General features: G+C 36.2%; 1 protein-coding gene across 8 annotated transcripts in view; it reads left to right on the top strand.

Moving 5' to 3' along the window:
- The window catches only part of LOC107595767 (rho guanine nucleotide exchange factor 1-like), a 51,254-nt gene that overhangs the window by 12,538 nt on the left and 25,268 nt on the right, over nt 1-13,448 (top strand). For 6 of the 8 annotated variants that reach the window (XM_016286317.1, XM_016286310.1, XM_016286285.1 and 3 more), the window contains exons 1-2: nt 7,463-7,489; nt 11,474-11,560. In XM_016286317.1, the coding sequence (XP_016141803.1) occupies nt 7,463-7,489; nt 11,474-11,560 (114 nt within the window). Of the gene's footprint in view, nt 1-7,424; nt 7,490-11,473; nt 11,561-13,448 lie in introns of those variants that run through there. The other 2 variants (XM_016286277.1, XM_016286320.1) reach the window with 2 other exon arrangements.

Raw genomic sequence — 13,448 nt, 5'->3', positions numbered from 1 at the left:
CCTGGGGCTGAAGGAAGAAGTAGGAAAAGTGTGTGTGTTTGTACTTGTTTAACCTGCATTGTGAGGTCCAAATGTCCCCACAAAGGTAGTAAATCACAAACATTGACAGGCCATTTTGTTGGGCCACTCAAGACAAACAGCTTATTAAATATACTAAACGATTTTTTGAAAATGTAAAAATGCAGAAAGTTTTCTCTAAGTGTCACGTTTAATAGTAGGGTTAGGGTTAGAGGATAGAAAATATGATTTGCTCAGTATAGAAAGTATTACACATGTATGGAAAGTCATCCTAATGATATAAAAACATACTTTTATTCAACAAGGATTAATTAAATTGCTCAAAATTGACAGAAAAGACATTATTACGAAAAAATGATATATATATATATATATATATATATATATATATATATATATATATATATATATATATATATATATATATATATATATATGAAAAAATTACTTCTTTTGAACTTTCTATTTATCAAAGAATTCTAAACAATTATCAGAGTTTCCACAAAAATATTAAGCAGCACAACTGATCTTAACATTGCTAATAAGAAAATGTTTCTTGAGCACCAAAATGAAGTCAAATATTTTATCCCTTAAAACTTATCTTTGACCATCAAAATTATGTTTAAATGTTTTTTCTTGTGAAAACAATTTTCTTATTCCTTAAAATAGCTTGAATGCAACTCTACACCCTTGCCTCATTTACTATACGCTGATCTATGAATATGCAAATTAGTCCCGCCTCCACTCAGTCACACCAGCTAGCGCCTCCTGATCCACTGAACTGTAGTAAACGCAAAACAATGGCATACATGGATAATGACTGATAAAACTATCTTTTTACTAGAGGACAACTACAGTGACTACTGTAACATTCGTTAAAGTTACTTACTTGATGATGTTGTGTCCTAAAATGCCTTGAAGCCGTTTGTGATTCTTAACTTGCGCCCGCGAGCATACGCGTGTGAAGTGCAGATGCAGCTGCGGGAGAGGCCATGCGTCTGACTCCAGGCTACTTTTACACTGTTGCCACGGGTTATAATGCAAGTTAGCGGTTCTAAATTCACGTTAAACCACAGCTTCATGGGTTTTTTGCTTTAATTTCTTTTTGGTTTTGTGCTGGTATTGGTATATTTTGCATGCTAGTGATCAGAATCGATCCCTTGATGTGATTGGTTATTGGTTTGTGACGTAGCAAACCGAGGGCTGTTTCAAACTGTATTTCTGGGTCAGCCTTTGGGAAACTACAGTTTTAAGGAGAAAATACCCTGCAATGGTGTTGATTAATAAATTGGCACATGGTTTGTCTAAAGGCATATTAAAAACACCATATAGACAAATAAACAACATAAAAAACTTGATTTTCACTACAGGGGGACTTTAAGGATCATGTGACACTGAAGACTAAAGTAATAACTAAGTTACTGAAGTTACCAAAAAGGAAATGGTGTGTTATTTGTTAGAGGTTGACACCTCTCAGTCACACATCCTTACAGTTTTTAATCTATACATCCTCAAACTGTTTCTCTTTCTCACTTTGCTCTTCATGCTCACATGGTCAGTGAGGCCACATGCCTGTACGCCACCCTTCCTCTGCTCTTCTTGGAGCAACTGAGAGAAGCTCAGAGATCTCTAATCTCCTGCAGTATTGAAATACCACACAGTCCAGAGAGAATCAGAGAGAGAAAGAGAGAGCGCAGTCATTACATACTTTTGAGGAGATAGCGATAGATCTCATTAACCCCACCTGTAACACCCCAGTGCCTCCACACTCTCATTCTCCATTAAATTAAGAAACACTGTCTCTGGAGAACATGCAGATCATTCTCTCTTGCTTTAAGAGAGTTTGTGTTTAACGCTTGCTGATTGAGCTCGACAGCTGTTGAGATGATTTATTGAAAGCTGTGGGTGTTTTTAAATGTCTTTTAGGGTGTCATTTATCAAAATTGCATTTTAGCATGTAATCTGAGTGATACTGAAAGTTCATGAATTTTCCAGTTATGCTTGTAATGTCTAGACGAGTGGTAATGGCTTTTTTTTCTCCACTGTTTTCAACCCACTAGGCATGGGCCGGTATGAGATTCTGACGGTATAACCTTAGATAAAAAAATATCACGGTATTGCGATTACAGCTCTAAAATATGTTATTTTTAAATGTCTTGGTAAAAAAAAAAATGTCACTGAACACATTTTATTTTTAAGAAACGTATAGAACATTTTGGAACAGTAAACATGTCAGGCTAAATAATTAGAATAAATAATTAAATTCTTCTTAATTAAATGCAGTCACTTAAGTGAGCCTAAACCTGCAGCTCAATAATCAAAAATATAATCAAAATATAATTTCTGTAAAAACAAAAAAACAAAAAAAATGCAGTCGTTAAACCTGCAGCTCAACAAGGTTTTTGGAGACATGCTCACTTTCTACACATTCATCTTTCAGTCCAAGTTATGATGCAGGAATGTTCACCTTTCCCGGGATTAAGTTTGGAGCGGTACGAGGATGTGTGCACATACACACATAAGGAAAGAGAGAGCGCGAGTGTGTCACACACACACACACACACACACACACACACACACGGTCTCTCCGTACAACAGTTTGTTTTTTGTTTTTTAAATGTGATTTTGAACAGATGTAAACAATGGCAGGAGGCTTAAAAGTATAGACGTGATACCAGCTAAATTTAATTATTGTACTAAATCGCAGACAAGTACAGTACGTACTTTAGACTGCCATTCCTGAGGGGGAGGGGTCGTTGTGACTCGTTATGCTCTTCGCTGCACACAACAGCAAACACGTAAAAAAACTGCGCATACCGCAGGAACGGTATAACTGAAAATTTTAGTGGTTTTGAAACCGTGACTTTTCCAAACCGCGGTATACCTTGAAACCGGTTATCATCCCATGCCTACTACCCACTTCTTTTTTTTTTATCTATAAGTGTCTCTCTCATCCTACATCACTGTTCTCACTTTACTTGTTTTCTCTGAAATAAGATGTGCTTTCCTCTCAGTTAGCACATGTATGCATGAATGACTTCATCTTTTCTTGCTAGCTCTTCCTCTTTTTAGTATTATTGTTATTATGCAATTGATGTTGTGGTGTTTCCTCTTTGTGACAAAGATGAGGGCAGTGTCATGACAATGGAGAGAAAGCATCATCACACTTATATAGGAGTTGTTTTATTTATTTATGAATTTATTGGTATTTTTCTTTTGCTTTTATTAAGATATGTATTGGTGCTTTTCCACTGCATGGTACGGCTCGGTACGGTTCACTTTTGGGGGGGTTTCCACTGGGTACAGTACCTGGTACCTGGTACTTTTTTTAGTACCACCTCGGTTGGGGTTCCAAGTGAACCGTACCATTAACAAAACGTGACGTGTAAACTCTGCTGATCACGGATTGCCCGAAGAGAATCGTCACTACCTGCGTCACTGAACTTGTGACACAAACACAAAAGAACCACTAGATTTAAATCAGCACAGCCAGCGAAGGATCGAACGCAACTGTTTTGAACGAGCGCACCTTTTTTTTAACAACTATAACCACATGTGAATAATCCCGCCCACTCTAAAGCGGTACTGAACTGCAGTGGAAACGCAAACTATGCTGAGCCGAACCGAACCGTGCCGTGCCATACTGAGCCGTGCCGAGCCGAGTCATACCACGCAGTGGAAAAGTGCCACAAGTCTACCGTATGTAGACCGGAAACTAAGTGGGAGAGAGAAGAGGGGGGGACGAGATCGGGAAAGGTCCGCAAGGCGGGACTCGAACTCGGGACGTCCGAAGCACAACAGAGGGTAGGGGTGCTCCGATCAGGATTTTTGAGGCCGATCACCGATACCGATCTTTTTAAAGCCTTCTTTTTATCATTTATAACTATTTATAGTGATAATACAATCAGGATTTTTAGACATTTATTCAGGGCCTGAATTTAATTTTTGAAAATGGGGGGAATTCCCCTCTTAGGTGTCTCTTGTGAGAGGGGAAGCAGCTTTCACACAGGAGTCCACTACTGATCCGTGGCTGTTTACCACAAACACAACATTTATCCATTATTTTGGTTTCAATGGTTTTTACTTTTGCATTTACTTCTGGATTTATATATTAAGTTGCTCAAGCAAGTGGCAAAACATTTAAACTACTTTTCTTACATTATCACAAACTTACCATTGACAGAAATAGTCAGCTCTACTGCCTTTCCTTTTGCATTTAAATCTTTATTACAAGCAATCATGCGGTTCATAAAGAACTTTGTTTTTCTACTTCCATGAGTGCCATCTATTATTGCCTTGTTTATCTAAAAGTGCTATTTTCCTTTAGACCTAGCCAAAAAGCCATATGTGTTTACTGTGAAACAGTAGACTTTAATAATATGCATTTACTACATTTTCATGTCAATCCATGTTCATATTTACTGCAAAAAATGCACTGTTACTTTAATTCAGCGCAGAAATAGACTTGGTGCGAAACGATCTTTGCACTGCTGCAGACGCACCGCTCCTGAACGCACTGCCGGACCGCAACCGTGTGCAGTGAACGCTTTAATCCATTAACATGAGCAGGGAAAAAATACACACCGCATATGCACTGCAAACGGAGTAATGTGTGAACCTGGCATTATGGCATTATGTGTGGGCATTAAAAAGAAATGCAATTTATAAACTTTACGATGACGATTTTGTGACGATGTGACACTGCCTCGATTGTGCAAGTGACAATTCCTGTGTCAACTGTGCAGCGTGTGTGCAGCTATCTTATAGATAGATGCGATGTGTTGATTTGAAGACATTTGCGTATTTTGAGAGAGAGAGAGAGAGAGAGAGAGAGAGAGAGCGCGCGCGCGGTGATTCACTCACGCTGTTTGTGAAATTACGTCTCACACAAGGTTTTCAAATTACTTTATAAGTTATTTAATGAAAAAATATGATAGCATTATAATTATTTAACCCGTGCCTGACAGAGACCGAGACCAAACCTTCTCTAGGCAGGCGCGTCATCAGCTTGAGATCGGTTTTTTGAGATCTGCCTTTTTAGAGACCGCCGATCAATCATCCCAAAGCGATTATCGGCCGATAGTGATCGGTAGCTGATCAATCGGAGCACCCCTAGCTGAGGGTAAAATAAGTATTGAACACGCCACCATTTTTCCCAGTAAATATGTTTCTAAAAGTGCTGTTGACATGAAATTTTCACAAGATGTCGGTAACAACCAAATTAATCCATACATACAAATAATTTCAGAAATTAAGTTATGTGTAATAAAATGGAATGACACAGGGAAAAAGTATTGAACTGCTGAAATGTATTTAATACTTTGTACAAAAGCCTTTGTTGGTAATGACAGCTTCAAGATGCCTCCTGTATGGAGAAACGAGTTGTATGCATTGCTCAGGTATGATTTTGGCCCATTCTTCCACGGAGTCTTCAAATCCTGAAGGTTCTGTGGGCCTCTTGTATGAACTCTGATCTTTAGTTCTTATTTTCTATTGGATTCAAGTCAGGTGATTGGCTGGGCCATTCTAGCAGCTTTATTTTCCTTGGCTGTGTTTGGGATAATTGTCTTGCTGAAATGTCCAGCCTTGTTTCATCTTCATCATCCTGATACTGTAGGTGTTGGGACTGAACCAGCTAATATTAATTTCCACTGACTATAGGGGCAGGATTGCTTTCTAGTTACTGATAGATTTTTGGTGTCTTGACTTTCCATGCCTTTTTGCAACTCAACATGTGTTCAATACTTTTTCCCTGTGTCATTCCATTTTATTACACAGAACTTAATTTCTGAACTTATTTGCTTTGTTTTCTTTGTAAATATGGATTACTTGGGTTGTTACCGACATCTGGTGAAAATTTCAAGTCAACAGCACCTTTAGAAATATATTTACTGAGAAAAATAGTGACGTGTTCAATACATATTTTACCCGCTGTATGTCGGTGCGCTGCCCACGAGGCTGCTGGTGGCGACATGTTTTTTTTTTTTTTTTTACATTTTCTAAATTTGATACTTGTCTAAATAGTTTAAAACCATTATTTATTTATTTGTTCATTCATTCCTTCCTTCCTATATAGCAACAATAATTTTCTATCAGTCATAAATAATTTACTTAAATTAAATGAACAACTTTTACTTTTATACATTTTGTCAATTAAAATAATTTGAATATCAGTTAAACAGATCAAAACGGCTTAGCTTTTGTATTATTTTGATGTCCTTTTGTATTATTTTAATTGTTAGAGTTGAAGGTCAAGAAGACCTCTGAGACAAAAATCACCATTTTACGTGGTTTACAGACATTTATGTATTGCACACTAGCTACTGTTCATGCTTGATTAATTTGAAATTTGATAATATTACATGGAACTTGTTGGATGAAAATAAAGAGCACTTATTAGTTCTCTCTACAAATTAAAACATCATATTTGTGTCTCTAATGCATTGAAACAATCATGGGATGCCAGAGAGTACCCGACTTGTGGAAAGTTCTATTGTGTGTCATACACTTGTGTATGTGTTTGTCCCTCCTTGTCTTTTTCCTTTGTTTTATACTCACTGTTGCTCTGAACATGACTTTAGCAGACAGGTTGACAAAAAATGGCTGTGATCGTTTCCTGAGGAAATTACACCCACTTCCTTTCTCTCTCTCTTTCTTGTCTCTTTATGCTTGCCTGCACTGTAGACACTGCTCTTTGGAAAGCTTTGAAGATCTCAGAGACTTGGCTGATTAAAGCAGCCGATAAAACCCGAACACAAACACCGCTCCATTAGCGGTTATTTTAGGCCTGTGCTATCACACTGCTCCAGTGCAGAGGACAAGGCCAAGTTCTCAACAGCTGCATACAGTAGACTGGTATGCAAAGAATTTCCCCAGCTATCTGCTTTTTTTGTCCAAAAGTTGGTGCACTTTCACTGTGAAACTCAATGTAATAAGATAATGCCGTCATTTAGATTTGATCATAAGAAGCCTTTGTTTTATATTGGAGAATGATTAGACAAACGCATTAGCAGGATACTGAGCAGCAAACAAACCTTTTCAAATCTCTCCTGCAGTAAAGATCTCATATATATTATTCTGAAGGTGGAGAATAAGGAAAGGAACAAAACAGATAAACTGAGCTATAGATCATTTGACTGCTGAGAACTGAATTCACTGTTATTCATTCAAAAGCGTCCTCATTGATAGACCGTATCTGGGTTCAGTTCTTCCACATTGGGTATCTGTTATTGATTTATTGGCTGATCTTGATGCTGTTGTTCTCCGCTCTGTATGCTTGTATTGGATGGCCCAATCGGCTTTGCTCATGGCAGTGTGTTTGTATGTGCTCCGCTTTGTGTTTGTATTTGCTCGTCTTGTTGACAAAGGATGCCATTCCAGCCTTTCATGATGTCGTGTCTTTGCAGGAGCTCGGTTAACTGGTGTTGGTGCGACCTACGAAAGCATGGATTACGAAGACGCCCATAACGGGGTAAAGGCATCTGAAGCTGCTCGTATTTGTTTGTTTCCATTCATTCTTGAAGTTCTTATAAGGGGCTTGCATCTGATTTGGTAACAGAGATGGTATAATCATAGTTTCCACCATTATTACAAAACTCAACTAGAGCAAGAGTTTTCAAGGGGGTTTTCAGGGGCCCTCAAGGGGGTGATTGGGAGTTTGTGAATTCATAATTTTTTTTTATAATATTATAATTAGTTTTATTATTAGTAGTATAATTTAGTATTTAATATAATAAAATAACTGTAATTATATGTATTTCTGATTATTAAAGTTTTAATTAGTTTTTAGTTTTAATTAGTTTTAAGTAGGGCTGGTAAGCGATTAAATTTTTTTTATCTAATTAATTACATGATGTGGCGATTAATTAATCGCACATCAAATTTGGCTGAGAAATTACTCCCAAAAGATAATTTAAAGTTGTGTAAAGCATCAAACAGACATTTCAAAAAGTAGCTTCAGCAAGAAATATTTTGATAAGTTTTTACATATGCTCTTTTGGACCATGAGGGTGAGTAAATGATGACACAATTGTCATTTTTGGGTGGGTGAACTATACCTTTAATTTATTTTATAAATTTTATTATTATTACTATGGAAATATGAAATTATTTCTTTAATTAAATGATATTCTAAATAATAAACTAAAACTGTCAGTAGGTGGTGGTAAATGTCTTACTGATTAAGCCATCGAGTCATTTATTCATTCATTTGATTCGTTCAAATTGCTGATTCATTCAGGAGTGAAGTAAATGGTTCTTTATGAATGGTCCATTGAATCATTAGGCTTGTTCGACTTGAAATGGATCATTACCATCAGATCGATCGGTGTGTGACATCAAAGTACCGCAAGAGCTATAGAGAGCAGACGGCTCCTTATGCTTTTGAATCGCTCTCGCGGTACTTTGATGTCATACACCGATCAGTCTGTGCAGCGCCGCTTCAAAGCCAACGTACCTAATGGTTCACCCAATTCGTTCAAAACGTGCATTAAGAAATGAAATACCGCTGTGTGTTGCTCGGAGACGAACAGTTCTGCCTTTGTCTTTATATTTGCGTTGGCAAAATTGAGCAAAACAGACAACATTGCGTCTAAAATATCACAATATTAACTTCTTTCTTACTGAACTGTTGTATAAGATCAGTATCACATTTGCATTTGTGTGATATTGCACTTAGCCTATTGCTCGTGTGATATTGCTTAACTATGTGATGTAAATATGAGACAAAAACTCAAAAAGGGGCATTTTTGCCCCATATCTTGTATTTTAGGGACATTCTAACTACGTTCGCTAGGCTTCATCACGCTGTGAGTTGTTGTCCAGCCACATATTTGTCATCAATCAACTGTATGAAATGTCAGATCACCCACATAGGTCTGGGGCGGGGCAAGTGCGTTAAATGCGTTAATGATTTTAACATGTTATTTTTCACCGTAATTAATTAATCTAATTAACGCGTTAAATTACCAGCCCTAGTTTTAAGATTTAATAAAATAAAATTTTCCTCATAATTGATTAATCATTGGTTTGGTTTTAGTACAAATTTATTACAATGTCCTTTGGAATCTGAACATTTTAACAGGAAAAAAAAAGTGTAAGAAAAAATATGAATTAATTAAATTAATGTATTTATTTAATAAAATAATTGCAATTTATTATTAAATGTGTTATTTATTATAATACTGTCACGCCCATGGACTGTCTGTGTGTGTTTTTCTCCCCACGTGCTTCCCGTGACCCAGTTTTTCCCATGTGTGATTGTCTCATTTAGTTCAGATGTGTCTCGTTAATTACCTAGTTTAGTCCTGTGTTTAAAGTGTTGTCTGCCCTATGTTCCCTTGTCCGGTGTTATATGTCTACCTTGATGTGCTATGTGTGTAGCCTGCCTGCTTTGTATTACCCCTTTCCTTGGATATTAAAGACTGTCATTTGCATTTTCCTCGTCTCAGCATTCCTCTCTGTAGCAATCGTGACAAATACATTTAACTGTAATTATGTATTTTTTATTATTAAAGTTATTTGAATGAATAAAATAATATTTTCCTTATAATAGATTACTAATTTATTTTGGCTTTGGTAAAAATTTTGTATAATGTGATTGGGAATTTTACTTTTATTTAATAATTAATTTAATATATTTTTATATTTAATAATGGCAATTTATTATTATTGTTGTTATTTAATATAATATTAATTAATTAATATGATATTAATCCTTCCTAATTAAATTTTTTGTTATGTTATTATATAACACAATTTTATCTTCACATAACTGACTTACTGGGACATGGTAGATTCAGAAATATTTATATGAAATCTAACAGGTGCATTTGTTTTAATAACAATGAACACAAAAATGTGTTTATTGAATCAATTTGTATATGACATGCATGTTATTGATGGGTAATAAAAGTTTTTATTTGTGTTATTAAATCAAATTCGCATCAGATTAAGGACAATGAGTGTATTAATTCACAATGGCATACACTGTCAGACATTACAGCTACTAAGACGCAAATGTTTCTGTATGCTTAGTAAAATCAGGAATGTGCTGTAGTAGGTGGGGCGGCACAGCTGACTCGTTTCTCTGTGTCTTTTGCCATGAGTTACACTCCTTCATATTCTCACCAGTCCGAGGGGGTCTGACCTTTCTGAGGGGGTCTCGCAGAGTCTGGGCCATACAGTGGTAAACATAGCAGAGATATGAGACACTATCATGGACCCTCTCTGTAGTGACTCTTTCTGCTTTCTGTATTATGCCTGTAGGTGTCAAGAAGTGACGTCGTTTTTTCTTTATGAATAATTCACTGAATCATTGATTCAAATGCTTTGTTCAAAAATTCATTCGGAACAAAACTGCTGTGTGTTGCTCTGACATGACTAAATGTTGAACTATGTTGATATCTGTTTCTGCTTAAAGGGATAGTTCACCTAAAAATGAAAATTCGGTCATCATTTATTTACCCTCATGTTGTTCCAAACCTGTGTGACTTGCTATTTGATACAGGTTTGGAACAACATAAGGGTGAGTAAATGATGACAAAAGTAATTTTTGACTGAACTATAAATGTTTAGTAAACACATGCACGGTTTATCTGAGATTAAAACGTTTGTACAGGGAAAACACTAGCTCGATTTGTGCTTGTAGTGTTCGTTACAATTGCTTGTTTGTTTCTGCTAAAATAAACACTGTTTGTTGAATTGCTGGAGTTCGACTTGCACAGGGATTTTCAGCTTCTTTCCACTTAGTTGTTATTATTGCACAACTGCGACAGGAAATTTGTTCTCAGCAGCTCTCACAGTAGAACACTGTTACATTTACAGCCCAATGGCCAAGATTCTTTAGACTGGTTTATGGAATATTCCTCTATTTGAATTGAAGTTTGTCAACAGGTAGAAAGAAATGGAAATATGATCTTGTGTTTCTTGTGTGAAGCAATGCGCTGCATTTAGGTGCTGGAGTTTGAATATTAATTCACTCTCCTCCGTGTTTAAGGTTCAGAGCATGAATGTTTTAGTTTAGCCTCAAGTCAGAATGTTTGTGGCAGCTACTCAAATGTTTTCAATTCTTTTCCTTTAATTAGAAATGATCACATAATAGCAGTATAACGTTATACGTAGCATGTAACATTTGTTAAGGGCTTTCTTTTTAATCCATGATGATTTTTGTAGTGTGGAAAGAACTGTTCTTCTTTGTTAGGTATTGTGTGAAGTATTGTGTCGTTGGTTGCAATACTTTCTTTTAGTTCCTTAACAAAATGTTTTCCTCTTTATTGAATTTGTTCTTACATTTTCTCTCTGTCGAATATTGACATTGTCTGGCCCCGGGGCCATCAGGTCATCCTTATCGTCCTGTAATGAAATTTCAGTCTACTGATATAAAAAGCAAATCCTACAAATGTTGTTTTATAATATTTTGTCTATTAATGCTTTCTTCATCTTTGTCTCTCAACAGCGCGTGCCGTCAGGTGCTCAGAGTTCAAATCCAGCCATGAACATAATTGGAGCAGAGGATGAAGACTTTGAGAATGACGAGCAACCTGTGAGTGATTCATTAGCTCAGAACTAGTAGGGATGGGTATAGTGAGGATTCCGGTTCTTTAATAATTCTTTTAGAATCTTTGAGGTAGAAATATTTGGAATAATTTTTTCTCATGTATATTTCTAATTTAAAGAGATATAGCTAATTATAAATACATTGAATGCAATTCTTAAAAAAGGTTTTTACACAAAGTTTATAAAGTAGTACAGAAGCAGCATAAATGCAATGCAATAATTTGTAAGTGTAATAAATAAAAATGCTATACTAAAACAATTGGTGGCATTTATCAACAAAATCCTGGTATTTAGCTTCACATTATCATATAAACAAAACAAGCCTTAAAGAATTGGTTGCATCTATTAGGATTATATACACTACTATAAATGGATGAAGTTCAGTGCTGTTGCTACTCTCCCTAGGAGTGGGCGTCTTGCAAAAAGCACAGTCCAGAATGCTCAATCATGTTAGGAAGAAGCTTTAAATGTCAGTCAAAGACTTCTAGAAAACTCTAGTAGGCTACATTCTAACATCTCTGTTGACGAGTCTACAAAATGTAAAACAATGTAAACAAGAACAGTTCATGGAGAAAATATTGTCAGAAAAAGAAAAAAAAAACCTCTGCTGCAAAAGCCATTTGTGGGCAGTTGAACAATTTATTGGGGGGGGGGGGGGGGGGGGGGGGGTAGAAAATTAATACTTTCCAGCAAGGGTGCATTAAATTGTTCAAAAGTGACAGAAAGCAAATGTGAAGTGTTACAAAATATATATTTTTAATTGAATTATATGTATGTCCCAGCATACACATATATATATATATAATTTAAATTATATGTATTATATATATATGTGTATGCTGGGACCAAACTCTCCCACCACATGATAGAAAGTCTAAGGCCTTCTCAAGCCGTACGGCTGACCAATCTAATCTGCGGACTATTACGCATCAAACTAAGATTGCTGTAAAGACACAAAGCAATGCCATCAAGTTAGCATTTTTAAACATTCGCTCACAAAAAAAAAAATAATTTCTAATCAATGACTTAATAACCACAAAAAACCTGGATTTTATGTTTCTAAATGAAACATGGCTAGAAGACACTTTCATGAGTGTCTGCAGGACTGTTAGGAGAGGTGGAGGTGAGGCTGCTCTATTTAAAGATGTGTATCAATGCAAGCAAGTGTCATTTGGTCAGTACTTGTCTTTTGAATATCTAGGGATTGTGTTGAAAGGTGCACCATGCATTCTGTTTATCATTATTTACAGGCCTCCAAAATACTCTCCAGCCTTTGTTGAAGAGTTCACAGAAATGCTATCAATGATTTCCTCAGAGTTTGACTGTTTTGCTATTGCAGGGGATTTTAATATTCACATAGATAATGCAGAAATCAAAACTACAAAATAAATTATAACCGTTTTAAACATGTTTGACCTGATTCAGCATGTGCATGGACCCACACATAGTCAAGGACACACTCTAGATTTACTCATCAGTAAGGGTCTAAACATCTCATCCATTGTTAAGGACGTAGCACTATCTGATCACTTCTGTATTTTCTTTGATATTGATCTCTGCTACCACTGAATCTAGATCTGTCTCTGTCAGAAAGAGATGCATTAACGAAAACACTAGTGTGCTATTTATGAAGGCTATATCTTTAACACCAAGCATTTCTGCAGACTGTTGATCTTCTCCTTGATTCCTTTAACTCAAAAGTTAAGAATGTTATTGATGATATTGCTCCTGTGAAAGTCAGCAAGAAGACTGGCAGACAAAAATCAGCTTGGAGAAAATCAACAGCAGTACGGAGTATGAAAAGACAATGCAGAAAAGCTGAGCGGATGTGGCGGAAGACGAAACTTGAAATTCACTATAGCATCTATAAAGAC

The sequence above is a fragment of the Sinocyclocheilus grahami genome, unplaced genomic scaffold (genome assembly GCF_001515645.1).
Source record: "Sinocyclocheilus grahami isolate Dianchi unplaced genomic scaffold, SAMN03320097.WGS_v1.1 scaffold11.1, whole genome shotgun sequence".
Classification (NCBI taxonomy): Eukaryota; Metazoa; Chordata; class Actinopteri; order Cypriniformes; family Cyprinidae; genus Sinocyclocheilus; species Sinocyclocheilus grahami.
The sequence above is the reverse complement of the archived record's forward strand: the minus strand, read 5'-3'. Positions and strand labels throughout refer to the sequence as shown.